General features: G+C 37.7%; 1 protein-coding gene across 1 annotated transcript in view; it reads right to left on the bottom strand.

Moving 5' to 3' along the window:
• Positions 1–27,884, bottom strand: part of PGM5 (phosphoglucomutase 5) — a 214,070-nt gene that overhangs the window by 62,889 nt on the left and 123,297 nt on the right. Inside the window, exons 7-8 of the mRNA XM_027839610.1 lie at positions 22,766–22,881; positions 7,541–7,676 (exon numbers count right to left, since the gene is read on the bottom strand). Of these exons, the coding sequence (XP_027695411.1) occupies positions 7,541–7,676; positions 22,766–22,881 (252 nt within the window). The remainder of the gene's footprint in view (positions 1–7,540; positions 7,677–22,765; positions 22,882–27,884) is intronic.

The raw sequence follows: 27,884 nt of genomic DNA on the forward strand, positions 1-27,884 counted from the left end.
TTATTTCCGGGTCCTGGAGAGGAATTGCCTAAAGAGAGAGGCTGTGCATACACATGAAGCAGCCAGAAAGAATTAAATGCCTGAAGACTTGGTTAGTTGCAGCTAAGGTTCACAGGACAATAGATTGGCAGGTGGGAGGGACGTTGGAGATCCTCTAGTGTCTGACCCAACCTTCTCATTTTAGAGATGAGAAAACTGAAGCCCAGAGAATTATAAGTGGGTTGTCCAAGGTCATGCAGGTAGTAAATAAACTCCTTGAGAGCAAGAACTGCCTTGCTTGCTAGTACCTGTGTCTCTAGTACTTAGCATAGTAAGTGCTTAATAAATAGTAAGCACATAGTAAGTACTTAATAAATGCTCTATCAAGCTATCCAAGCCAAGATTTGAATGCAGTTTCTCCAGTTCCAAATCCAGTGCTCTTCCCCTCTACAGCTCGCCAAAATTATCAACGATCTCTTAATTGCCAAAACTAATGGCCTTTTCTCAATTCCAATGCTTCTTGACTTCTCTGCAGCATTTGACAATGTTGATCACCTTTTCTTCCAGAATATGTTCTCCTCTGGGTTTTCATGACATTGCTAGTTCTCCTATCTGTCTGACTGTTCCTTCTCACAATTGTAGGTATCTTCCAAGGCTCTGTGTTAGACATCTTTATTCTCTCTACTCTTTTTGCTATTTCACTTGTTGATCTCATCACCCTCCCCTAGGTTCAATTATCATCTCTATGCAGATGACTTATATATTCAGCCCTAGCTTCTCTTCTGAGCTGCATAGATCACCATTTGCCTTTTAGACATCTAAAACTGGATGTCTTGTAGGCATCTCAAACTCAACATATCCAAGATAGAACTCAATCACTATCTTTCTCCCCAAACTCTCTTCTCTTCCCAACTTCCCTATTACTATCAAGGGCATGACCATTCTCCTAGACACTCAGACTTGAAATACTGGTATCACTCTTCAATCTCACTCGTTTCACATATGCAGTCCATTGTCACATCTTATTTTTACCTTCACAGCATCTCTAGTATATGTCCCCTTCTTTTGACTCATATTGCCACAGCTCTAGTTCAAGCTCTCAACAATTCTTGACTAAACTATGTCAATAGCTTTCTTACTGGTCTCCCTGCTTCAATTCTCCCTGCTCCCATGCATACTCCACTTAACTTCTAAGTTGATTTTTCTTTTTTTTTTCTTTTTTTTATTAATTTATTTTGATTTATCAATAATCACTTCCATATGCTTTTGAGTTTAAAATTTTTCTCTCCCTTCCTCCCCACCACCCTCCCCAAGATGGTGCATAATCTGATATAGGCTATACATTTACATTCATATTAAACATATTTTCACATTTAGTGATGTTGTAAGTAAAAATTAAAACCAATAGGAGGAACCATCAGAAAGAAGAAACAAAACTCAACGGAAGAGAAAAAAAATAGCAATTCAGCTTCCATAGTTCTTTCTTTGGGTGTGGATAGCATTTTCCATCACAAGGCCTCTGGAGGTGTCTTAGATCCTTGTGTTGCCAGGAAGGGTTAAGTTTATCAATATTAGTCATCATGCAATGTGGCTGTTATTGTGTACAACGTTCTCTTGGTTCTGCTCACTTCACTCAGCATCAGACCATACAAGTCTTTCCAGGTTTTTCTGAAGTCAGCCTATTCATCATTAAGTTGATTTTTCTAAAGCATAAGTCTGAGTGTGTCAACTCCCCAACCACCACCCCTGCTCAATGAACCCCAGTGGCTCTTTGTTATTTCCAAAATCAAATATAAACTCCTCTGTTTGGCATTTAAAGCTCTTTATAACCAGGTTTCTTCTTACCTTTCCAGTCTTCTTTATTCCCCTTCACATGTTCTATAATCCAACATTGCTACCCTGATTTTAGTTCTTCAGACATGGTATTCCATCTCCCATCTTTATACTAGCTGTCCGCCATGTCTGGAATGGTCTGCCCTTTCACCTCTACCTCTCAGTTTCTCTGCCTTCCTTAAAGACTCAGTTCAAGTTTCTCTAGCTGGAGGCATTTTTCTCCTCCCTTGCCAATCCCATCCCTCAGCTGCTAATGCCTTCTCCGTTCAGAGCACCTTCCATCTACTCCTTATATTTCTTGTATCAAATAACAAGAACAACAATAACTCATCTTATATGTTCCTAGTTATTTACATGTTGTGTCTCCCATTACAGTGTAAGTTCTTGAGGGCAGGGACTTTTTTTTCTTTGTGTCTTCAGCACTGTGGCAGCTAGATGGCCTGGTATCAGGAAGACTCATCTTCTTGAGTTCAAATCTAACCTCAGATACTTACTAGTTCTGTGACTGAGCAAGCCATTTAACCCTGTTTGCCTCAGTTCCTCATCTGTAAAATGAGCTGGAGAAGGAAATGGTAAATCACTCGAGTATCTACCAAGAAAATCTCAAATGGGATCGCGAACAGTTGGACACAACCATTGGATAAAACTGAACAACAACAAAAAAAGGTACCAGGTACTGTTCTAAGAACTTTGCAAATATTATCTTATCTGACTAAACAACAATAAATTTTCAGCACTTAGTACAATTAGTACATGCTTACTGACTGACTGACTATACCATGCTGCTCTTCTTTCACTAGTCTTCTAGAACAAAGTTATCAGCCAAACTGGGACTTTAGGAATTCCATTGTGCCGATCTAAAATTCCCTAGCAAGTTTCATTTCAGCCTGGTATTTATTTCTTGCATAGTTGTATCTTTATTATTCTTCTCCCCACACTACCCCCCAAAAAAGAAAACTTACCAAAAATAGGTTACACTTTACCTGAGAAGATTGTACACTTCAGTAGTGAATTCTTTTTAAAGTCACTGATTGTTAGAGATGGAAAACACCCAACAGATGGGGTAATCAGTGCTTTCCCACGTGCAAAACAACATAGTAGTAGTAAGTTTCCATAAAATTTGAAGAGGCCCTGAGTTAGACAGGACCACAGACATGGAGAACATGTTCATCATTAGATGGGAAATGCTCAGACCTCAGTCAGTTTACTTATTTGCTATTTACAAATGTACTTTTCTCCATACGCCAGTGTGGCTCACAGTCTAATGGAGAAGACAACATCCAAACAACCATGTACAAACAAGTTATATCATGATAAAGATGAAACAATCAGTAGAGAGAAGGCACTAGAATTAAGAGGGATTGGGAAAGGTTTCCTGTAGAAGATGAGAATTTCAGTGGGACTTGAAGGAAGCCAGAATTGAGAAGGGAGGCTTGGTCAGTGTAAATGCCTGGAAACAAGGAGCGGAGTTTGAGGAATGACAAGGAGGTCAGCTTCACTGGACATAAGAGTGTGTGGTGGGGTGTAATGTGTAGGAATACTGGAAAGATAGGTGGGGAGGAGGGGAGGGAGGTCATTAAGGGCTTAGAATGCCAAACAGAGGATTTCATACTTAATACAGGAGGTGATGGGGAACCACTGGAGTTCATTGAATAGGGGGAGTGATGTTGTCAGATCCGTGCTGTAGCAAAATCACTCTGGTGGCTAAATAGATGATGCACTGGAGTGAGGAGAGATTTATGACAGACAGACCAACCAGCAAGCAATTGCAGTAAGTCCTAGTACGAGGAGATGAGGGCCTATTTACCAATACTCTTATCTCTATACACCAACACACAGGGGCATGAAACCAAATACTTTGCACACTGCATTCATTTGTAGTTCATTGGCCTATATGACACGGTTCTACAAGGTCACCCCCTGAACAACTCACATATTTCTGCAAATTAATTTACACAAGATCACTCGATCACAGAGTTAGAACTGGCTGGTACCTTTAGAAGTTGTGTAATCCCACCCCCTCATTCTTATAGATGAAGAAACTAGGACCTGGAGATATTAACTTGGGATTTTAGAATCATACATTCAGATCTAGAAGGTACCTCAAGGGTCATCTAGTCCATTTCATTTCTTGGTCTGCAGATTAAGAAACTGAATCTGGCCCGCTTTCGTTAGAGATACAAATGCTCAGATTCCTTAAGAGTCTGGCCAATATGGTGAATCTTTAATAAACCTTGTCTTTGGATGAAAGAAAAAAAAAAGAAACTGAGACTCAGAGAGGCTAAGAGATTTGCCCAAGGTTACCCAGGCAGTTAAGTGGCAGAGCTGGGCTTTAAACCCAGGTCCCTTGAGTATACTTGCCAAAGGTCACATAGCTAGTAAGTGACAGAGGCAAGACACCCCCACAGTTGACCTATACTGTAAAATAGTATAGCAGCATTTAATTGTTTTATAACCCTCCCATAAAAGCAAAATGGTATAACAGACAGCTTACATCCTCAACAAATCTTCAACTAGCCACTAGTTGGGGTAAAGGGTAACATTTACTTGTTATTTGTATCTATTTCTCCTTTCTTTTCCTTTGAATGAATGTGATGTTTTGTTTGGCAAGAATTTAATGTCTTAGTACATCTTCATACACAGACTGAAAATGTCCTTATGGGATAATCTCTAATATGGTCCTTGTTTTCAGAAAAGCGATTAGAGCATTGGCTCTTGGTATAAAAAATGAAACTAATTATAAACACCTTAGTCATAACATGATTTCTTCCTAATGCAGGCAGCAGACTAAATGGCCACTATACAAATCAGGAGATAGAAGATGTTTATCAAACAGGGGATGATCAGACCTTATAATGATGGGAAAGCTTGGCAATAAACTGGACAGTGACAATAAACTGGATCGAAATGTGCCGTCAGATCAGCTTGTGCTGTAGAATGAGGTTTAGTGGCTGGGATTCTTATAAGCTAGCCACTGCTCCGTTTTTCACAATCTAGCCAATAGCCCACAGATGCTCAGATTCCTTAAGAGTCTAGCTAATATGGCGAATCTTCAATAAACCTTGTTTTTGGCTGAAAGAAGGCTTGGGTCGAATTCTTTCAGGCAGGACCCATGTGCCGTGATCTTGGGATTCTAGGACCCCTAACCTCTAGACCTCATCAGCCCCACCTCAGCATACCAGGGTGAGATCCTGAGACCCAGGTTGGTAGAACAGGCAAGTGCCAACACCAGGACCCCTGAGAACCTCAATACAGGAAGGGGAACTGGTAGATACCATCTTGGTGACAGCGTTCTCCAGCAGTGAAATCACCCAGTGCCTCAACACAACTGTGGGAAGCACAACTCCAGAAGGAAAGCTCCAGACTGACAAATCCACCAGCAACGAAACATCCCTGTGCAAAGCCCAGGTGACCAGGAGCCAAACATTCAAGTGCAACGCCCCAGTGAGCAGTAAAAGAAGCTTGGGTAAGTGTACCCTTTGCTCTAGCAGGAGAGCTCAACAGTTTTTTGTTTTGTTTTGTTTCTGTAAAAAGCCAGAAAATAGGCAAACAGCATGAAAAAAAGCAGAAAATGACCATAGATGACTGACTTTGATAGACTTTGCTCTTCACAGCAATGCAAGAATCTAAGACAACTCCAAAAGACTCACGATGGAAATTGCTATCCATACCCAGAGTAAGAAATATGGAGTCTGAATGCAGATCGAAGCTTACTATTTGCTCACCTTTTCCTTTGTTGTTTTGTTTTATTGCTTCATTCTCATGATTCCTCCCATTAGTTCTAATTGTTCTTTACATCTTGACTAATGGGAAAATATGCTTAACATGAATGTATATGTGGAACCTATATTGGATTGTGTGTTGTCTCAGGCAAGGGAGGAAAGAAGTGAAAGGGGGAGACAATTTAAAACTCAAAATCTCATGGAAGTGAATGTTGAAAACAATAAATAAATAAATTTAAATTAAAAAAACTGAATAAATGACTGAAAAAAAAGAAGAATGAGGTTTAGTGTGCCTCAGGTCCCTCGGACATAAGAATTCAAGTTCCTGAGCCCCTGTCATAAATAAAAGCTGAAGAAGACTTTACCTGCTCCAAAATTTCTCATTTCAGTGACATAAGTCCTTTGGAGGCATCCATTTCATCTCAGCCCTTCAAGACTGATCAGGCACAGCCAACTGTCTAATGTTTAATTTTCACTGAGTATTGCATGACTGGAATTCAAAGTCACTCAGACATTACTTAGGAGTGTCATGGATTACCTTTTTCTCTGATATTTATCTCAGCACATGACCTTTCAAGATGCAGAAAAAGATTCTTTAAAAAAGCAAACCCTATTTTTAAACCTACTTGAAACTCAATTAAGCACCAAGTTCTAGCAACTCTCAATAGTATAATTTGTGTTGTTTGGTCATTCAATCATGTCCAGCTCTTCATGAGCCCATGGGCTATAGCATGCCAGTACTGTCCATGGGTTGTTTTTTGTTTTTGTTTTTGTTTTTTTGGCGAGGATACTGGAGTGGTTTGCCATTTCCTTCTCCAATGGATTAAGGCAAACAGAGGTTAAGTGACTTGCCCAGGGTCACACAACTAATAAATGCCTGAGCTTGGATTTGAATTCAAGTCTTCCTGACTCCAGGTCCAGCACTTTATACATTGAACCACCTAGGGACCTCAACAATATAGAAACAACCAAAATTTCTCTGAGATTTTCCTACATTAGTGGAATGTAAGCTTATGAGGAGCTTATATCCAGTAAAATACAAGTTCCCTGAGGTCAGGGACTGCTTTTTGTACTTGGTTTTTGTATTCATAGTGCCTAGCAAAAGGCCTTACTCATTCATAGAGAGCACTTAATAAAAACAATTGAATTGGTGATTATTGTTGCTGTCAGTTCAGTCATATCTGACTCCTCACGACCCCATTTGGAGTTTTCTTGGCAAAGATCCTGGAGTGGTTTACCATTTTCTTCTCCAGCTAATTTTACAGATGAGAAAACTGAGTCAAAAAGGGTTAAGTGACTTGCCTAGGGTCACATAGTTAGTAAATGTCTGAAGCTGAATTTGAACTCAAGAAGAGGCGTCTTCCTGACTCCAGACCCAGCACTGTGTCCACTGTGCCACCTGGCTGCCCAGGATCAGTAATACTCAAACTTTGTTTTTTCTGTGAGCCATCCATCCACCCCTAAGCTTCTATAACTCTCACTAGCTGTCATCTCTTATATAAAACCCATTTTCTCTATTTCTCCTAACCCAGAGTTAATTTTTGGCAACCAATTTTGTGCTACGGGTTCATTTCTGTGATTTCTATCCTGAACTTGGAGTGCTGAATTGGGAGACCCAAGATCTGAACTGTAGCCCTAGTTTTGCTACTTACTGCCACTGTGACCTTTAGCAAGCCATTAATCCCTTTGGGCCTCAGTTTCTTCATCTGCAAAATGAGTGAGAGAAGGAAATGGCTAAACATTCCAGTATTTTTGCCAAGACAATCCCAAATGGGGTCAGGAAGAGTCAGACATGACTGAATAACAACAAAATTTATAAAGCCCATAGTTAGCAAAGAATACTACTGCTATTCACTTAAGTTTGCTGCTTCACAGAGCCACTCCCTGTGATCCCCTAGTGTAACCTGAGACCTCCCTATAAGTATTCTAGTTACCCAGAGCACTGAGGACTACTTTCTAAAATGTTTCTCCAAGGTCCATACTTATAACCTTGATCAAATCCTCACCTGCAGTAGTAGTGGCGACCAAATTTGGCCCAGTGGTCTCGAACAATTTCCTCCACACTCTGTTTTCGGGCCGCAATGATTGAAAGCCAGACCAAGACCGCCCAAAGTCCATCCTTTTCACGAAGGTGATCAGAACCTAAGGGAGAAAGAAATACTCTGCTTAGAGCTAATCTTTGTTTGTAAAGACAAACTTTGAACAAAATCAGAAGTCTAGCATAGAATTTTTTGTTTGATTCTCAATGAAAATAACTGGCTATGTCCTTTGAGTTAATACTGATATCCATGAATACATTTGTATTTCTACAAAAAACAAAAGTAATTGCATTTCAAATAAAATGCACATGCACATACATGTCAATATATATAAACATACACACATATGACTTGATATTTCTATCTATAAAGAATGAGATAAAAGAGCTAAGATAATATGCATGTATATAGTAATGTCATTCATGTATGGAGACAAATCTTACTGTTATTTAGAAGGGGAGAAATAGAACCAATTCCATGAAGGCATCTGAATAAATGAAACATGAGTATGAATGGGTAGAGCTCCATGCAATAAATCATAGTGGAGAGAATATTGGACCTGGAGCCAAGAAGACCTGGGTTCAAATCTCACCTCTGACACTTAGAAATGGGACCATAGACAAATCACTTGATAATCTATGAGCCTCAGTTTTCCTCATCTATGAAGCTGAGATGAAAACAATACCTGAAATACCTTCCTTATAGGGTCATTGTGAGTTAGTCAGTTAATAAATATTTATTAAGCACCTACTATGTGCCAGGCACTGTCCTTTTATTATTATTGTTATTGTTATTATTTGGTTCAAATGAGATAAAATATGTAAAGTACTCTGAAAACTTTAAAGTGCTAAACATCAGTTATTTCTACTCCCAAAAAATTATATGGCAATATTTAAATAAAAGCAAAAAGGACAATTTTATTTATTAATGACCTTCATCAGTACTGGCCAATTCCCTAGAAAACACACTGCATAAGCTCTCTTTCCAGTAGCAAAGAATTGGAATCTCAGGGGTACTCATCAATTGGGAAATGGCTGAACAAGCTATGGTACATGATTGTGATGGAATTCTATTGAGCTGTAAGAAATTATGAAGGGGGCAGTTTCAGAGAAACCTAGGAAGATTTATATTAATTGATATAGAATGAAGTAAGCAGAACTAGGAGGACAATTTACACAATAACAATATTGTAAAGACAAACAACTTTAAGACTTAAGAATTCTAGTCAACACAATGACCAAACACTATTTCAAAGAATACAAGATGAAGTATGCTGCTCATACCCTGACAAATAAGTGATAGACTCAGAATATGAACTGAGACTTTAAAAAAAATGACCAATGTGGGAATTTGTTTTGCTTAACTATACATGTTTGTAGCAGGTTTTATTTTTCTTTGTTTCTCACCTGCGATGGGGGGAAATGGGTGAGACAGAAGATGGATTTTCATTGATTGAAAAATACAAAACTTAATTTAAAAAAATACAAAGAAGAGAAAAGAAGGGTAAGAAAGTAAGGTAAGCATTTTGAATTGCATATGTGTTTACATATAAATATATTCATGTATTAAAGCAAGCTATATGGTTTTATAATTTTTTTTAAATGGAGAAACAAGAAAAATTACTACACAGTTCCTCAGACATCTAACTGAGAGTCATTTATATTTTTCTTCAAGGAACCAAAGGATCAGCTATTTACCTGACCCTTACTTATTGTTCTTATCCACAAGTATAAATTATGAAGTAAATAGCCATTAATTTACTTGACTATTAGGCCAATAGTTTTTTTTAGCTGTTTAAGGTTTAAGTACTTTTCTGATAACAAACCTAAGTAGTAGATTGTATAAACATTATTCACTCTATTTAACAAAAGAGGAAACAAACTAAGAGAATTTAATTAACCTTCCTAATATCACACAGTAAGTAAGGGGGGCATGATTTGAATGGAAGCGTTTTGAATCCAGGCATGTACACTTACCACCATACCTGCATCTACCTACAGTGTCTCTTAGAAAAGATGACCAGGAAGTTATGAGTTATGGTTTTCAGAGAATGAGGATGTGGGTCCAGAGACTATTTGAGGCTTTTGGGACTAAGATACCAATCATCAAAAATAGACATGTCTTTGAGTGCTCTCAGACTCTAATTAGCCCTGATAGAGTGGGAAAGAAAAGAGAAAGAGAAAATAAAGGGAAGATTAAAAAGGAAAGAAAAAGAAAAGAAAAAAATGAAGGGAAAAAAGGAAGGAAAGGAGGGAAGAAGGAAGAGAGGAAAAAGAAAGGGAGGGAGGAAGAAAGAAGGGAAGAAGAGGGAGAGAGGGAGGGACAGAGAGTGGGAAGGAGAGAGGGAAGGAAGGAAAAAAGGAAAAAGGAAGGAAGCAAAAGAGGAAAGAAGGAAGGAAGGGAGGGAGAAAGGAGGAAGAAAGGGAGAGAGGAAGGAAGGGAGGAAGGAAGGAAGGGAGAGAGGAAGGAAAGGAGGGAAGGAGGAATAAAAGAGAGAGAGAAAATATTTGAATCATCCTCATTGATGCTGTGCAGAAATGCTATCTTGACATCTGTTCTACCTAGCTACAATTCCATTTCTCTTCCTTGTTATATCTACCATGCTATTTGTTGTTGGCTCAGGGAACTTTGGTGGCAAGATATAAAAGCACCTACACAACTGAGAGGCAGCCACTAGCCAAGGTGGTTTAAATCAAAAGGAAAATGAATTACCTGTCTAGCTCTTGCCAGTGCTGATGAATAGGCAGTTGATGAAATGTCTAGGCCAGTACCCATGGCTGCCTCTGTAAAGTGGACCCTCAGCATTACTCATCACACCATCATGTTACTCTAACCTCATCTAACAAACTCTTCGCACTGCTACAAAAATGGAAGTCATTTGGAAGGCATTGGTACAGCTCCATGATTAGCTGCCAAAAAAACAAGGCTGGGAAACACCGCCCAACACTTCAAAACCTTTTGTCCTTTTATAGCTGAAAAATTACATTTATATACTGGCCAGAACAAAATACTCTCTTGTTCTAAGACATGAGCTTTGCTTCTTAAATAATAATAATAATAATAACTTTCAGCTGGATTACATTACCTGGAAATCTAAACATTAGCGGCTGCTAAACTTGTATGATAAGATGTCATAATTTAGCATCAGAGAAATGTGAAGTGCTTTTAACTGCTTCAAAATAACACCCCAACCATTTGCAGCCAACAGCCTAGTAAATTTTCTCTTGGCTTAGATTTTCCCTTGTAAGAGTTAAAGATTTGCCAAGTTTCACATAGGGTCAAAGAATCAGGTGAAAAAAAAAAACTGTTCTGGTCTAATCCCCATTACAGACTGAAGTTAGTCTGGGCTGATAACTACATGGCAATTACATAGATATTTTCTCTGGAAGATCTCGGTGTGCTTTTGAGAAAGGGAAAAACCAACCTTTCCTTTAATGTCTATATGAGGTAGTCGAACCATATTCCTGCTTCACTGACAAGTAATCTGAGCCAAAAAGGCAGAACTTGTAGCTTCAAACAGATTACAGTGGTATAGGGAAACTGGAGCTTGGAAACATTAAACTGAATTTGTAAAAATATTAGCTGGGATCCTCAAGCAACCAGCTCCTCTGGAGAGCACGTCTTAGACTTACATCTACTGATATTCCCAGATCATTGCATCTTCTCTATGTTCACTACTATCTAATTATACTGCAAGTCCATTGGGCTGGTACAAAAGCTAACTCTTTTGTTTTGCGCTCCTCCTATACCTTATATAGTCTATATGCCTGTGGAAGAAAAGAGATCATGACAAGAAGACATCTATGAACTGAACTCTGAGGTCCCTTCCAGCTCTAAATCTTTGGTCCTATGATACAAAGTAAAATAAGCAGAACTAAGAGAACAACATTCACAATGACCACAATAATGCAAAGTAAAACATGAAAAGGCACCAGAATTCAGATGAGTGCAGAGAATCAATGGAGCAATGCAGTAACGCATTGACCAATCTGGACTCTAGACACCTTCAATGAAATATAAACTCCTTCCCCTCAGCAGGGAGGCAGTGGGCTGCAAGTATGGAATGAAGCACGTGATATTGGACATGGTCAATGTGTCCATTTGCTTTGTTTAACTTTGCTTCTTTGTTACAAGAAAAAGTTTTATGGTGGGTGGGTGGGTGGAAGTATAAATTGGATAGTACAATATTGGGTTTTGGTTTTTTTAAAGGCACCAGTGAAACTTTTTTTTTTTAGAGAATGGGATGAAGAATCAATCAATTAATCAATAAACATTTATGAAGTGTCTAGGATACAAAAAGAAGCAAAATTCAGTTCAGTAAACATTTATTAAGTGCCTATTATATGCCAGGCACTGTGCTAAGCATTAGGGATACAAAAAGAGGTAAGATAGTCTTTGCTCTCAAGGAGCTTACAATCTAATGGAGGAGACAATACGCAAACAGATATATACAGTACAAGCTATATATAGGATAAAGAGGAAATAATTAACAGAGGGAAGGCACAGGAATTAAGAGGTGTTGGGGAAGCCTTCCTATAGAAGGCAGGATTTTAGTTGGGATTTAAAGAAAACCCTGGCGATTAGAAGAAAAAAAAAGGAGAACTGACTTTCTGACCACAAGGAAAGGAAGTGGTGAGAGGAGGGTCATTTTATAGCTAGGCTGCCATAAAACCTGGAATCACTTCAAGCATTAGAGAAGCCATATGTTCATAGACTCATAGATCTGAAGCTAGAAGGAACCTTAGAAGTTATCTAGTCCAAATGCCTCATTTTACAGAGGAGGAAACTGAGGCCCAGAGAAGTTACTTAACTTTGTTCCTCCAGTTTCCTCCTTGATAAAATGAGAGGGTTGAACTAAATAATACTTACACAGTCATATCACACACAGAGTAAGAGTCAGAGGGAGAATTCAAACCCAAGTCCTGTACCCCAAGAGTCAAGGTTTTTTTCTGTATCTCATTGCCTATCAGTCCCACTGCTGCTGTCAGAGTTGCAAGAAGCTTCTCCTTCTCTCTCCCTTTTTTTCTCTCTCTCCCCCCATCAATTATGCATATCACTGATGATGAGAAAGCATAAAGCTGAGAAATAATTAGAAAATAGTTCAAATAGGCAAGAGCTTTCCCTTATTTTGCAGTTTCTTATGCTCATACCTATCACCTCTATAGGTACTAAAGTACCCAGTGAAATCCCTGTGCATATAGTTTTAAAGCCCATCTTACTGACAATTCTATTTATTTATTTCTCTGTACTTGCATCACTAACAGTATAATTTTCTGAAACTTGCATACCACATATTTCTGATTTCTTTTCTGACCAAATGTTGATTGAATACTGACCCAAGTAGAAGAGTTGTAAAGAAAACTGATTCATATTCTTAAAGCTGGCTCTGTCCTGTCTCTTTAGACTTTTCTGCCATCCCCAACAGCCTTCTCACCCTGGAAAAAAGCCTCTATCCCTATAGCTTTCTCACCCTGGAAGATCCCTCCTCTCCTGTAGTCCTCTCCTCTGATTGGTGAGTTCCTCCTGAAACCTCCATTTTGAGGAAATGCCCAAGCCAGTCATGTTCATTCATCTCCCTGCCATGCTCTGGCCTCTCTAGAGTGACTTCTCTACCCTCTCTCCTTTTCAGTTCTCTTTTATGTGCTATCTTCCTTCATTAGAATGTAAACTTCTTGAGGGCAGGGAGTATCTATTTTTGTTTCAATTTGTATTCCCAGAACTTAGTATAATGCCTGATATATAGTAAGTGATATCTATCACTATCTAAGTAATGAGAAATAAAATTTCCTCTAAGACAGAATATTCTTTGTTTCCCTATAATCAGAACTGTGTCCTTGAACATAGTTTTTCCCTTTTTTCTTGGCTTTAAATTCCCATGCCTGGAAGTCAGTATTAAAAAAGGTTACATTTTGTTAAAAATTTTATTAGTTTCTCCTCTACCATTGGCAAACAGTGGAATTTGTCTTATCCATAAACATCCCCATTGTTCCTTGTAGACATTTGTCTTCTTTTAGCTAAAAAAGTACTGTCACACATGTCTTGACTATCTAAAAAAATATATAATTCCCAATTACCTCCATTGAATTTTCTCCAAATAGCAATGATGATATGTAATCCCAAACTTAGAAGATTAATGAAACACCACACACATTGCTAATGGATCAAGTCATCACTGCTAAAACTCAGATTCAGAAATTCTGGGTTTGTCCGATTAAAAAAAATGTAAATAGTTTCTCATCTTCACCCACACTAAGGTGCCATGAAAAAGTATCTTAGAATGGTGAACATAAATAACCCTCTTGTTTGGAAGAGAATGCTTAGAAGTGACTGGTATGAACTAGGCCCCTCTTTTTTGTTCAAATTTGGTGATAAAGGAGAATGGACTCTGGGCTCTAGCTGGATGCTGCGGGCCTTCCTCAGGGAGGTGACTCATTCCATAGTCAGCCACAGGAACATGACTTCTCCTAGCCTTTTTGCCTAAGTAACTTGTGAAGACTTTAACCAACTGTGCTGATCTAGAAAAACCACTCAAAGAAGGTCACTCAATGGAAGCTTCTGGCAGGTTTTACCAGCTGGTAATAAGACAGGAGACATGAATTAATAGCACATGACTTAAATCATGCTTTTTATGAAGCCAGTAAGGATTAACTATTTTCTCTAAATTAGCAGCATTACAAACATGGGATTCCATATGGGACAGTGGAAAGAGAACCAAGTCAGAAGACACAAGACCTGAATTCTAACCCAAGCTCATCCATCAGTTAGTTAGAGGTGCTTGACTCCTTTGCATAGTCTCTCTGGGCCTCAGTTTCCTATAAAATGAGAGGATTGGATAGATAATCTTTCACTTCTCTTTCAGCTTTATAATTTTATCAAAGAATAACAAAAATTATTTTTAAGTTGTGAAACAGACTGATAAAAATTGAGGGGCCCATGAATGGAGAGGAGGCTTTCGAGGCCATAGACTTGACCAAGAATCTTTTCTATGCTATCCTCCATAAGTGGTCAGCTAGCTTTTGCTTGAATATCTCTAGTGATGGGGAACCCGCTACCACCTGAGGTAACCCAGTCCACTTTATGGTGAATCTAACTCTTAGAAATCTTTTCCTTATGCCGAGCTGAAATCTTTCTCAATGAAACTTTCACTCATTGATTTGCCCTCAGGAGCCCAAAGTACCAAATCAAATTCCTCTTCCATATGACAGCCTTTCCCATTCTTGAAAGTAGTTCCATATGACAGCCTTTCACATTCTTGAAAGTAGTTATTATGTTCCCCTTAAAGTTTTCCATATTAAACATACCTAGTTCCTTTTAACCATAGTTCAGATTGATTTCCCTTCACCTTCCTGATAGACCTCTGAATGTTCTCTAGACTTTCAGTGTCCTTCTTAAAATATGGTACCCCCAAATGAATGAACAAACATTTATTAAGCACTTACTAGGTGCCAGGCAATGCTCAAAGCATAGGAAATACAAATCCAAAAATAAGATATTCCTTGTCCCCAAAGAGCTTATATTCTAAGACATTTTCAGTCCAATGTCATGTACAAACTGGTTTTTTTATTATCTCTGATTTATATTAATCTACTGCAAGAGTCTAGGTTAAAGTCATCACCAAAGGGGTACATTTGGAGAACTCTAGGCTCAGCTATACTCCCTACATCCCTAATACCTCTTGGGTTTAACATAATTACCTCTGTCTTTCCAACTTTCAAATTAAAAATGTATCTATATCTATACATATCTACATACACATGTACATACATATGTATGCATGCACATATGAATGTACATGTGTACATACTTATACATGCACATACACATGTGTGTATGTGTGTGCCCATAGGGCAGCTAGGTACACAGTGGATAGAGTGCCAGGTCTGGAGTCAGGAAGACTCGTTTTCCTGAGTTCAAATCTGGCCTCAGATACTTACTAGCTGTTTGACCCTGAGCAAGTCACTTAACTCTGCTGGCCTCAGTTTCCTCATCTGTCAAATAAGCTGGAGAAGGAAATGGCAAAGCACTGCAGTATCTCTACTAAGAAAGCCCCAAATGGGGTCACAAAGAGTTGGATACACCTGAAATGACTGAACAACAATAATAAAAAATGGGTATATGTATACCCAAATATACATATTATATATATATATATTTATGTGTATATAGATACATATATGTATGTGTGTATATATACATGCATATACATACACATGCACATAAACATACACATACACATACACATACATATACACAATGGATAGGAAAGAGAGCCAGGTTCAGAATCAGAATGAAGGGAATTCAATTTCTCCTCCCTTTTGAAGCATGCAAACTGATTGCATGTATAATGCTGGACAAATCACTTAATTTCTCAGTATCCCAAGCAACCCCCAAGATAGTAAGTTACAGAAAGTGCCAGTTTGTATTAGTACACTTGGCTACATCAATATAATCACAGGTCTGATCAAATTTTATTTCATTGATTTAGAGAGCTTCTCTATGAATAAAGTCCCTCTTCCATTGCTGATAGGCAAGTATTCTGTAACTTAAATTCTTTGAGCATTGCCTGAGAATCTGGGAACTTCTGAGCTTGCCCAGAGTCACATAATCAATCAATTTGTGTACCAGACAGGACATGAATCCAGGTCTTCCTGACTAGAGGCCAGGTTCTTCTCCACTATGGCAGACTGCATTCACTTGTTCTGAGCCTCACACATATACAAACATCCTCATACAACTATCTCCTCACCCCTAAATGAATATATATAATTCATAAAATAGAATTAATTAAAAAAAAAAGATTCCCCATCTCCCATCTGAAACATTATTGACATTACCTGAAAGAAGACTAGCTATTACAAATGCAGATGCTACACCTTTGATGCCTGCCACCTGACACTCCCTCTCTCACCCCAGGTCTATGTATCTCTCTGGAGAGGTGTGCTTGTTAGACAGCTCTCCTTTTATATTTTTCTAACCCCATTTCTCTCTCACAGAAGATTATGCTGAGGATACTGGCTTCCTAAGGACCTCAGCAGGCCACAGTATAAAAGAGGAATCTCATGGTGGGTTTTTTCTTTTTTTTCTTTTGCTTTCCTAGAACAGACAACTTAGGGCACTTCCCCTTGATACAATTTGGGACTGTGTTCCCTATTGGGGCATCCTAGTAAGTAATGGTTCCCTGAGGAGGCTGCATGATATAGTAGATAGTGTATTAGAGTAGGGGTCATGAAGACCTATATTCAAATCCTGCCTTAGACCCTAATTAGCTATGTGACTCTGGATAAGTCACTTAATCTTCCGTGCCCTGATTCTTTTAACTGTAAAATGAGAGAGACTGGACTTTAAAGCACCTAACATGCTTTCTGGATCTAAATCTATGATCCTATATAATTTGAAGAGCACTAAACTTTGGTTTTGGAGGGCCATATTTGAATCAGGAGGGGAGGACTTGCGCATAGGAAGTCTCCATGCAGCCACTGAAATAAGAAACCCTGACTTCTACAGGGCTAATGAGCTTTAATTGAGTCTTCTGTAGACCGTGGTGTTGGGATTGTCCCATATGCTGTTAGGTCCTGGCCTGCGTGATAACCTGGCCTGCAAGACATCATTCCTTAGCCCACTTTGTGTCATGCCGTCATCTTCCCTCCCTATCACTTTCTATCAGACCATAAGCTGATTGGGAAACAATAAAATCCTAACTGCTGAACTAGCAGACCTAATACTGTGGCTTTAAGCGGCTTTTCAGACTCTTACACTGGATCCCATCTCTTTCCAGAACAGAGGTTGATAGTTTTTAAAAGATTCAAAAAGGAGTTTCAGTTTTCAGGCTGTTCAAGGAGGTTCCTGGGGACGTCAGTTGTAGCCCTGCTGAGCTCTGGCCCACTTCATACTGAATTGCAATTGTATCCATCTCCTTCAGAGAAATGGCTCTCCCAGGGCTGGTAATGCTGTCAACATAGCCTCCATAGCCTACTTCTGCACCCCAGCTAGTGTTCTTCTGGCCAAAGCTAGCAAAAACACTTTTTCTCCCTTCATATAAATTCTTAAGAGTCTCTTGAAATTTGGGAAAGTTTACAAAACTGGCCACAAATGAAGAAAAGAAAGCATAAGCATATGAAACCACTTGCTGAGAAAATGATCATTTGAAAGAGTGTGGTACAATGGAAAGACTGTATGGAGGAAAAAAACATGGGTTCAAACCCCAGTTATGCCCAATGTGATCTGGGGTATCTCACTTCATTTCTCTGGGCCCTGCTTCCTCAGATGTTAAATTAGGAGGTCGCAGTCGATGAAATCTAGGGCCTCTTCCAGTCCTAAATCTATGATCCTTCTAATACAGATTGACAAAGTGTTTTGTTCAGAACCACCTCATGAGGCAAGTAATGACAGAGAAGGAAATTGAGTTCAAAAAAGTCAAGTCCTCCATCATGTGATCATAAATAATGCTGAAAGGAACCTTTGAATTCTAGTTTAACCTTTTTATTTCACAGATAAGGAAACTGAGGCTTAGAGAGGATAAGTCACTTGACCAAATTCACATTACTTAGAAGTGTCTAAGTTGAGATTTGAACCCAAATCCACTGACTTGGAGTCCAATGCCACTGTCATATGCCATCTCTCTTGAGAGTCAAAATTGCTACAAGGCAAATTAAAAGCATCAACAAGAGTGAAAGCAGGTGAAAATTTCAACCTGCTTAATTGTTTTTTTCAATAAGTAAATTCTGAATTGAGTACAACCATGCATGATACAAAGAAGTGAAAACGTGATCTCTGTTCTGAGGAGGTTACTCTCCGGTTAACAATAACTTGAAAAATTATTTAAGGTAACACATAATAAGTAATAACACTTGCAGAGCACATTAAGATTTGCAAAATACTTAATAAGTACTATCTCATTTTATCCTCACAAAAACCATGGGAGGTAGATGCTATTCTTATCCTCATTTTACAGTTGAGGAAACTGGGGCAGACATAAGTTAAGTGACTTGGCCAGGGACACACAACTAATAAGTGTCTGAGGTGTATTTTGAACTTCCTGACTCTAGCCAATACTTTATCCACTGAACTGCCTGGCTGTTAGATGATGGAGTGGGTCAGAAATTACTGTCTCCTTTAGAATATAAACTCCTTGAGGGCAGGGACTATCTCTTTGCCTTTCTTTTAATCCTAAGCACTTAGCACAGTCCCTGGCACTTAATAAATGCATCTTTACTTCACTATCTAGCATTATGCCTTGTATATAACAGGTATTTAATAATTGTTGAATAGGTATAGAAATTTAGATCATTATAGGCTAAGGCAAGTATGTGAGAAAGCCTCAAATAGATTATAGGTATTGACTTAGGCTACTTGGAAGCCATTTGACAGCATCCCTCTGCTTAGAAATATCTAAAGATGCTTCATTTATCCATTAAACTAAGTTTATAGGCAGCATTGCGGTGAAGAGGAAAGAGTCAAAGAGATTGAATTTAAATTAAAACTCTGCCGTTTACTATCCATGTGACCTTGGGTTAGTCCCTTAAACTCTTTAGGACTCAAATTCTTCAATTGTCAAAAGAAGAAGTTGAACTGAATGACTTCTAAGTACTCTCCCCCTTTTAATTCCATGATTCTGTGGTGATTAAGAGTACCATTAAGCCTGAATTTATCCTATTTGTTCTACTTCCTACCTGTGTGACCTTGAATTTACCTCTTTAGGTCTCAGTTCTTTCATTTGTAAAATGAGGGCATTGGGATTTCCCTTTCCAATTCTATACCCTAGGTAGTTATTTGTTCAATACTTAATGGTAACAAACTGCTTTTATTTACAATTCAGCTTTTTTGAATGAAGTTTATATTATCCTGTTCATAGTATCATCATAATTTCTAAAAAGAAATTATAATGGAGATTGTTGCAATAGAATTCCTTGCAACCACTCCTATCGCTGCCTCTGCTGAGTGATACCTAATTGTAACTTTTCCCTTTTGGTGATAGATTTACTTGCATCCTTCTCCCTCTGATAATGCAGACTTATGGTATCCTCTTGTCCTGGACCCCTCTTTTTCTGTCCCTATTCCCTAATTCCAAGTCCCCAGATGTTTCATATTAATCCTCAAGATTTCCTTTGTGTAAGTAAAAATGTTGCCTGTAATAGACTATTGTTTTTAGCATTACTGGACTTTGTGACTCTTTTGGGAATGCCCCAAAATCCCAGGATGGATGGAACGGACTAGGATATTCATGAAATAAATGACAAGTGCAGCAGATGGTGCTGATTTTTCTGACTGTTCCAAACTTGCAGGATGGTGCCAGAAGACATGATTTTAATTCTCAGCCCTGATAATGACTTGCCTGTGACCTTAAAACCATATGTTTAACTTTTATGCCTTAGTGTCTTAGAGCCAATAGGAACTACCAATCCCATTTCTCACACAACTAATGTAAGACTTTTGTCCTGTCACTGGACTTCAATGATTCTGGAGGAGATTGAGGCTGACAATTTTGTGCAACTTTGCCTCACTTAAATCCAATTCACAGGTAAGTCAAGACATCATCCTGTGATGTCATCGGTCCTCTTAGAAAACAAAGGACAAACAAACAATAACAACAACTGTAAGACTGTATAAAGATAAAGTTATATCTGGAAGGGGGAGGGAAAAAAGAAATTTACATGATAACTGTTATCAAATATAAACTAAGTTTATATTTGGAGGGAATAGCAAGTTGTATATGGTAGATTTGAAGTTTCATATGCCATCATCTTTTTTATTTTACTGTGTTACGGAAATGCTTGTTTTGTTCTGTGAATTGAAGATAAAATAAATTTGAAATACAAAATAAATAAATGAAATATATGAAGACAAAAAAAGATAAAGTCACGCCTGCTATTTGGAAAGTAGGCATTATATGAAGAGGGTAGAAAAAGCTGAGTAGTATCACATTATCATAGATTTAGAGTTGGAAGGGACCTTAGAGGTCACTGAGTCCAACCTCCTCACTTTAAAGATGAGGAAACTGAAGCTCAAAGAATTTAAGTGACTTACCCACAGTCACACCATTAGTCAGTCACAAATGGCTTGGATGGATGGTTTAGGAGCCTGAGAAGGAAACTGACCAACTAGACATCCTAAGATCTCTTATAGCCAGCCCCCTAGGATGTGACGTCTCCATGAAACACAAAGCATCATTATTATACCAACCATACCTGATGCTTTCCAAATACTCACAGATTCAGGTGCCAAGAGTTGGGGTGAAATTGATAGAGCATTGGATTTAGAGTCGGAAAAACAGACTCCCATCTCTGCCATTGAATAAATGTCTTCCCCAGACTGTGCCATACACCATGCCATAGCAGTCTTCTCAGCCTGGAAGTTCAATCAGCCCTCTACAGTCTCCTCAACTTGGAAACTGACTCTGCTCCTGGCCTTCGCACCTTGGAAATACACTCTGCCCCTACAACCCTTCCTTTGATTGGCTGGCTCCTCCTAGAACCTCCATTTTAGGAAAAAGCTCAGGCCAGGTCTTCATTCCTCTTTGCGCTCTTCCCCCATTAGAATGTATGCTCCTTGGGGGCAGGGACTGTCTTTCTTTCTGCTTCTATTTGTTTTCCCAGCACTTAGCACAGTATCTAGCATATAGTGAGCACTTAATAAATACTTGTTGCCTCGACTAATAGCACTGTGGCCATGGGCAAATCATATGACTTCTTGAACCACAGTTTTTAATCCATAAAGTGGGTATTAATAACTATTATACGGTTATTATGAGGTGTTCATAAGATAAAACATGTAGAAGTACTTTGCGTACTTTGATACATCATATTAAAGTCTACTGCTATTTTTTACGTTATTATATTTTTCAACTTGTGTTTGAGGCTGGGCACAGGAAGAGTTACGGAACTTGGGTTAACCTAAGCAGTAAGATCAGATCTAAATACAGTCAGACTTTAAGAGAAAGTATCTAATAGAAATTTACATTATGTATATTAGAAGCACTGACCAAGGAAATCAGGCTGCCTTGCCCTTCTCCCTCCCTCCCTCCCTCCCTCCCATGCAGATCAGCCTGAAATTTCCAGGGACTAAAGATATTTGGTAAGAATAGCAAACACTCAAAAATGAAATCATTTGGAATTCAACCTCACTGAACTGTGAAAAGCAACTTCAGACAGAGCTAAGGGAGGTTACTAATTTGGCTAAAACCCAACCACACCATTCAGAAGATATCATTTCACTGGAATATTTTTTTTAATAAAAGGAGAAATAGGATGAAGAAAAGGTTGAAACAAATTTTAGCAATCACGTCTCACTAAGCCGTACTGATGCTCAAAAGCAGGGATTCTAAGACTTGCCCTCAAGTGGCAGGTCAGTAGCATAGATGAATACACACACGTGCATACATACTCATATATATATATATATATATATATATATATATACACACACACATTATACATTATACATTTATATATACACACAAGTATATGTATGTATTTATGTATATGTATGTACACTTGTCTGTATGTATACATGTACATGTGTGTGCCTATATATAAACATGTACTGTGTATGCACACATACATGTATATAGATCTCCAGGCAACAGAGTCAGGGAATCTCAGGAAGTTACATGGTACTCTTGCCAAATGCCCTTCATAGTAATAAAGAATGAATAGATAAAAAGGATGTATTAAACACATTATATATTATGTACTGTGCTAAGCTCTGAGGATACAAATGTAAGCAAGCAAATAATTCCTGACCACAAGGAACTTCTATTCTAATAGGGGATAACAAAACACATAAAGAGGAGCTAGAAGAGGGGAAGGTGGTAACTCATTCAGTGGTATGGTTTGGAAATGTCCAGGAAATGAGTGATCACTTTTCTATGAAATCTTTGGCTTACAAAGTGCTTTCCTCATACCAACTGTATAAAGTTATCTTATATAGTATAATTATATTCTATTATATATTCATATATAAGTATATGTATATATGTGTATGTGCATCTGTATATGTGTGTATGTGCATGTATGTGTGTGTACCCCTGTCATACATGAGAAAACATATACTCAGAGGGATCAAGTGACTTTTCCGCAGACACATAGATATTAAGTATCATTGGTTGGAATTGAACTCAGATTTTTTGTTCCAAGTCCAAAGCTCTTTCCATTATCACATGTTGTCTTTCATAAAATCAGATATAACAAAGCTTACCTGTACCAAAACTCTCTTCCCCACACAGAGAACACCTTCCTGAGTCCATCAAATTAGAGAAGAATCTCCAACCTGCTGGGGTCTCATATACAGGGACTTTCAGTGATTTGGCCACCCTAAAAAAATATATATATATAGCAGTTAATTCATGTACTGCCTTCCCTTTCCTCTGTGTAGATAAAGGTGCTCAGAAATCACTGGACCAGTACCTATTTTTCATAAGCTTATGGACATCATTTGACAATTTTCATCCATATGGTGAAATAGGAAAAATGTTGGATTTAGAAGTCAAGAAAATTTGAGATCAGACCCCACCTCTAACATTTAATAACCCTGTGATCATAGATATAACTTCTCTATACCACAGTTCTCTTATCCATAAAATGGGAATAATAATATCTGCAGAACTTAACTCACAGAGTTGTGATAAGGATCAACTGTGATAATATATGTAATTCACTTTGCAAGCCTTAAAGCACTATATAAGTGTTATATTAAATTAAATGTCATTGTTATCATTATAAATTTCAGGATTTCATACCATGGTGTAGGAAGTGAAAGTAGTTAAGTCAACCAATAAAATGTAAGTCCAAATTTCTCCTTTACAGGAATGTTTCATAATGGTGTTTCCAAGGATACGAAGGTATAGTAAAAAGAAAGCTGACTTTGTAGTGAGAAGATTTCAATTGGAATCCTGCTACCTGAGTGATTTGGGGGAAGTTCCTTAACCTCTCTAGGCCTTGGTGTCCTTAGCTATAGAATGAGAAATCTTGGAGGCACTAGGTGGTGCAATGGATAGAGCACCAGCCCTCAAGTCAGGAAGACCTAAGTTCAAATCCAGCCTCAGACACTTGACCCTTACTAGTTGTGTGACCATGGGCAAGTCTCTTAACCCCATTGCCTAGGCAAAAAAAAAAAAAAAAAAGAGAGAGAGAGAAGTCTGGACTAGATCATCTCTAAAGTTTCTTCTAGTTCTAAAGCTATGACACTCCATCCTACCATACTGATTTGCTCCTCTATTTTGGATTTCTCTGAAAATAATTTACTTTTCACTTGTCCCTGAATCTCTCCTGTCCTGTGATAACAATAGTGATTTTATGATTCTAGATAATAGAGACCTGGTAAGACATTAGAGGTAAGTGTTCTGTCCTCTGTTTCCTCAGCTTAAGAAGGCCCAGGATGCTGGGGATGCATGGAGAAGAGATTGTGGTGAGACATCACACTAGATCATGGAACTAGCTTAGCAGCCACTGCCTACTAGAATACCAAGACAGTTCCCAGTATAGAGGATGAAGTCCAAACCAATGATCCAAACCTCACTTTTCATCTAAATTAAGTTTTGTTTAACATGTAATTGGGCAAAATGGTTTCCAGTAGTTTATTTTATTTCATTCTCCTTTTTCATTTTTGATACAATCATATTTTCTTCTCTTTTTAAAAACTGACTAGCCATTTATTTTATTAGCTTTTTAAAAATAGCTCTGAGTTTTATCAGCTTAATGTGGGTGGTTTTGGTGATTTGTTTTGTTCTTTGCTTTCAATTTTATTAATCTCTTCTTCAATTTTCAGAGTTTCTACTTTGAGATTTAGTTGGGTTTTTTAAAAGTTTAATATTATAGGGTTTTTTTAATTGAATGGCCACTACATTGATTTATTTTTCACTCTCTTTTGTTGATGAAAAGATTTAGAGATAAAAAAAATTTCCCTAAGGACTACTTTATCTGCATCCCATAAGTTTGGGTATGTTGTCTTATTATTGCACATTATATTTTCCCTCTCTTTTGTTGATGAAAAGATTTAGAGATAAAAAAAATTTCTCTAAGGACTATTTTACCAGCATCCCATAAGTTTGAGTATACTATCTCATTGTTGCACATTATTTAATGACATTTCTATTGTTTCTACGATTTGTTCTTTGACTCATCGGTTTTTTAGGATTCAATTATTTAGTGTCTCATTGATTTTTAATACTTTATTTTAAAACCCTTAATTGAATTTTTATCTGAACAAACCCTAAGTGTCCATCATCATCACATCCCAGTGAGGAGTAGAAGTGAGTTTCCCATTGATGTGCCAACAGTGATTCAGTAAGGTTAAGATACAGGAATTTTCAGAATTTCAGGAAATTTTAGAAATGCTGAAAACTGTTAAGAGAGGAGGACTCCAGATTTCTGAGAAACCTAAATAATTCCAGGTGTCTTTCAAAAAGGAGGGGCATGGAAATTCCATATCTTCGGTATCACATCAAAGATTCAGACCACCAATCTGAATCCATAAAATTAAGGGGCGGTAATTATTTTTATGATTTAGCATGAGTCAATATTTCCTAATCTAACCAGACTCACAGCTGCTTCAAAATAAATCTTGTGTACCTTCTGCCAAAAGGAAAATCTTAAGTTATCTTCAAAGAATCATTTTATTACAGCTTTTCATTGGATTGTGACTAAATTCACCTCTCCAGTGATCCTAGGCCTCCATTTTAGATGGACATAATAAGCCAGAGCTCTTTATCTGAGTAAAATCAACTGTATTCATAAAAAAAATTTAGAATTGAAAGAACATATTTCTTTTAGGAAGAAGCTTTAGATATATATTATGTAAATTTAGATTAAATATCTCTCAGAGAAGTAGACAAAGGATGAATGATAGTGTATCTCATTTCAGAAAAGCAAGCTCCAATTCCATCTCTGTATCACCCAAATTTCATTTCTTTCTAGGATCAAATTTGTGAAACTTGTTTTAATTCTGGGATATCAATTTACTCTAAAATTGCCCTGAAGAGCTCTGCTTATTCATATTTTTCCTAATATTGTTTATTGCCATACCCCTTCTTGTAATAAGCTGTGACCCTGAAATACTATTCTTGGGATTATCCTTCAACACTTTATGTACAAAGATGATGGATTGTTTTAGGCTACATTTTGTAAGAGGATTGTCAACAAGTAATTCAAAACACTTCTGGAACCCTAATACATAGCAGTGCCCTTCACACTAAGTTATTAACCAAATAATGGTCCTACATATTTTCATATCAGCTGTCTACCTCTGAAGAGAAAATAAATATTTTCTGATTATGGTGAGTTGACAGTTTTCAACCTACCCACACTGCTTTTAAAAGTAGCAGCAGAAAACTGGCTATGGTAAAAGAAGTATTGAAGGTCAAAGTTGTAGAGCATATATATAAATAGAATCATAGAATCTTAGGGTAGGCAGGAACATCAGAGGTCATTTCTAACAACTGCCTGCCCTGGGCAGAAATCTAGTAGACAATATGTCTGACAGATGGTTATTTACTTACCCTCTATTTGAACACTTCCATTGTTGAACAGTTCTAACAATATTTTTTTAAAGCCCCCCTTATATTGAACCAAAATCTATCTCCCTGTACCTTCTTCCCTCTGGTCCGAATTCTGCCCTCTGGAGTAATGCAGACTAGGTCTGCTATCTCTTTCACCTGATAGCCCTTTAAATGTTGGAGGACAACTACTCTTTCCTCAGTTTAATCCCCACCAGCTCTTTTAACCATTTCTCATTTGACAGTTCTTATTATTCTCACCACCTTGGCCACTCTTCTCCATATCCACTCCAGTTTGTCAGCATCCCCAACATGAACAAAATATTCATCTTCTGGGCCAAGCAGAAATACTTCAAAAGATATATGTTTTTAGCAATGGGCATAATCCTTCAACCAACCCCTCTACACCTGCCCCTAGTAAATTATTGCAGACAAAAATAAATAAATAAATCATTATTTGGTGACCAAAGCAGTGGAGATAAGATACACTGAAATTGGCAAGGATGGCCCTAGGATGCCAGACACATAGTTTGAATAGAGTATTGAACTCTATTATATAAGCCTGAAAATTCATTACAATTTTGAGCAGCCACAGAGTTGGTTTATATGGAGCTTATGGTTAACTACAAAGTCTTTTTATGTAAAATTCCATCACTCTCCTCAATCTTGTACTGATGAAATTGATTTTTTAAAACCTAAATATAGGACATTACATTCATCTTCATTAAACTTCATCAGGTTTCTTTTGACCCATCATTGCATCCTTTGAATATAATTTTGGAACTTGATTTCATCATTCATGTTATTAGCTATTTTTCCCAGTTTTGTATCATCTGCAAAATTAAAAATATATGCCTTCATCTAAATCATTAATAAAAATGCTGAGCAAAATAAATTCAAATATATGTCACTAAAAATCACTCTTCAGGTTGACCATGCTGTATTAATCAATTAACACTATTACTTATTAATTAATGTCTATTAATATTGTTGATTATTCATTGTAGCACCTGTTGACTAATTCTATTTTAGCAAAGTTCTTCAACCAACCATGAACCTATCCAGTGTATTATCATCAAGACTTTGTTTCTCTATCTTGTCCACAAAGAAAAGCCTCAAAAGTACATTGTGTTGCAATCTCCTGTTCCGTAAGTCCAATAATGTTGTTTTTAAAATTAATGCTTTAACTCATTATTGATTAGAGAAATGCAAATTAAAACAACCTTGAGATATCATTTTATACCTACTAGATTGGCTAAAATGATAGAAGGGGAAAGTGACGAATGTTGAAGAGGTTGTGGGAAAATTGTAGAATGATCCAACTGTTTTGGAGAGCAGTCTGGAATTACTTCCAAAGAATTATTAAACTACCCATACCCTCTGACTACTACTCCTTGGACCATTTCCAAAGATAATTGGGGGAAAAGGGAAAAAAACCTATACTTTCTAAAATGTTTATGGCAGCTTTCTTTGTGGTGACAAAGAACTGGAAATTGCAGGGATGCCCATCAAATTGGGGAATGGCTGAATGAGTCGTGATATATGATTGTGATAGAATACTACTGTGCTATAAAAAATGATAGCTCCATAGTTTTAGAAAAACATGGAAAGACTTGCACAAGATAATGAAGAATGAAATGAGTAGAACCAAGAGAACATTGTGTACAGTGACAACAATATTATTTTAAGAATCACTTTGTGTGGGGGCAGCTAGGTGGGTAAGTGGATAGAACACCAGCCCTGAAGTCAGGAATACCTGAGTTCAAATCCAGCCTCAGACCAAACACTTGACACTTACTAGCTTTGTGACCCTGGGCAAGTCAC

The sequence above is a fragment of the Vombatus ursinus genome, unplaced genomic scaffold (genome assembly GCF_900497805.2).
Source record: "Vombatus ursinus unplaced genomic scaffold, bare-nosed wombat genome assembly UNPS02014832.1, whole genome shotgun sequence".
In the NCBI taxonomy this organism is placed as follows: Eukaryota; Metazoa; Chordata; class Mammalia; order Diprotodontia; family Vombatidae; genus Vombatus; species Vombatus ursinus.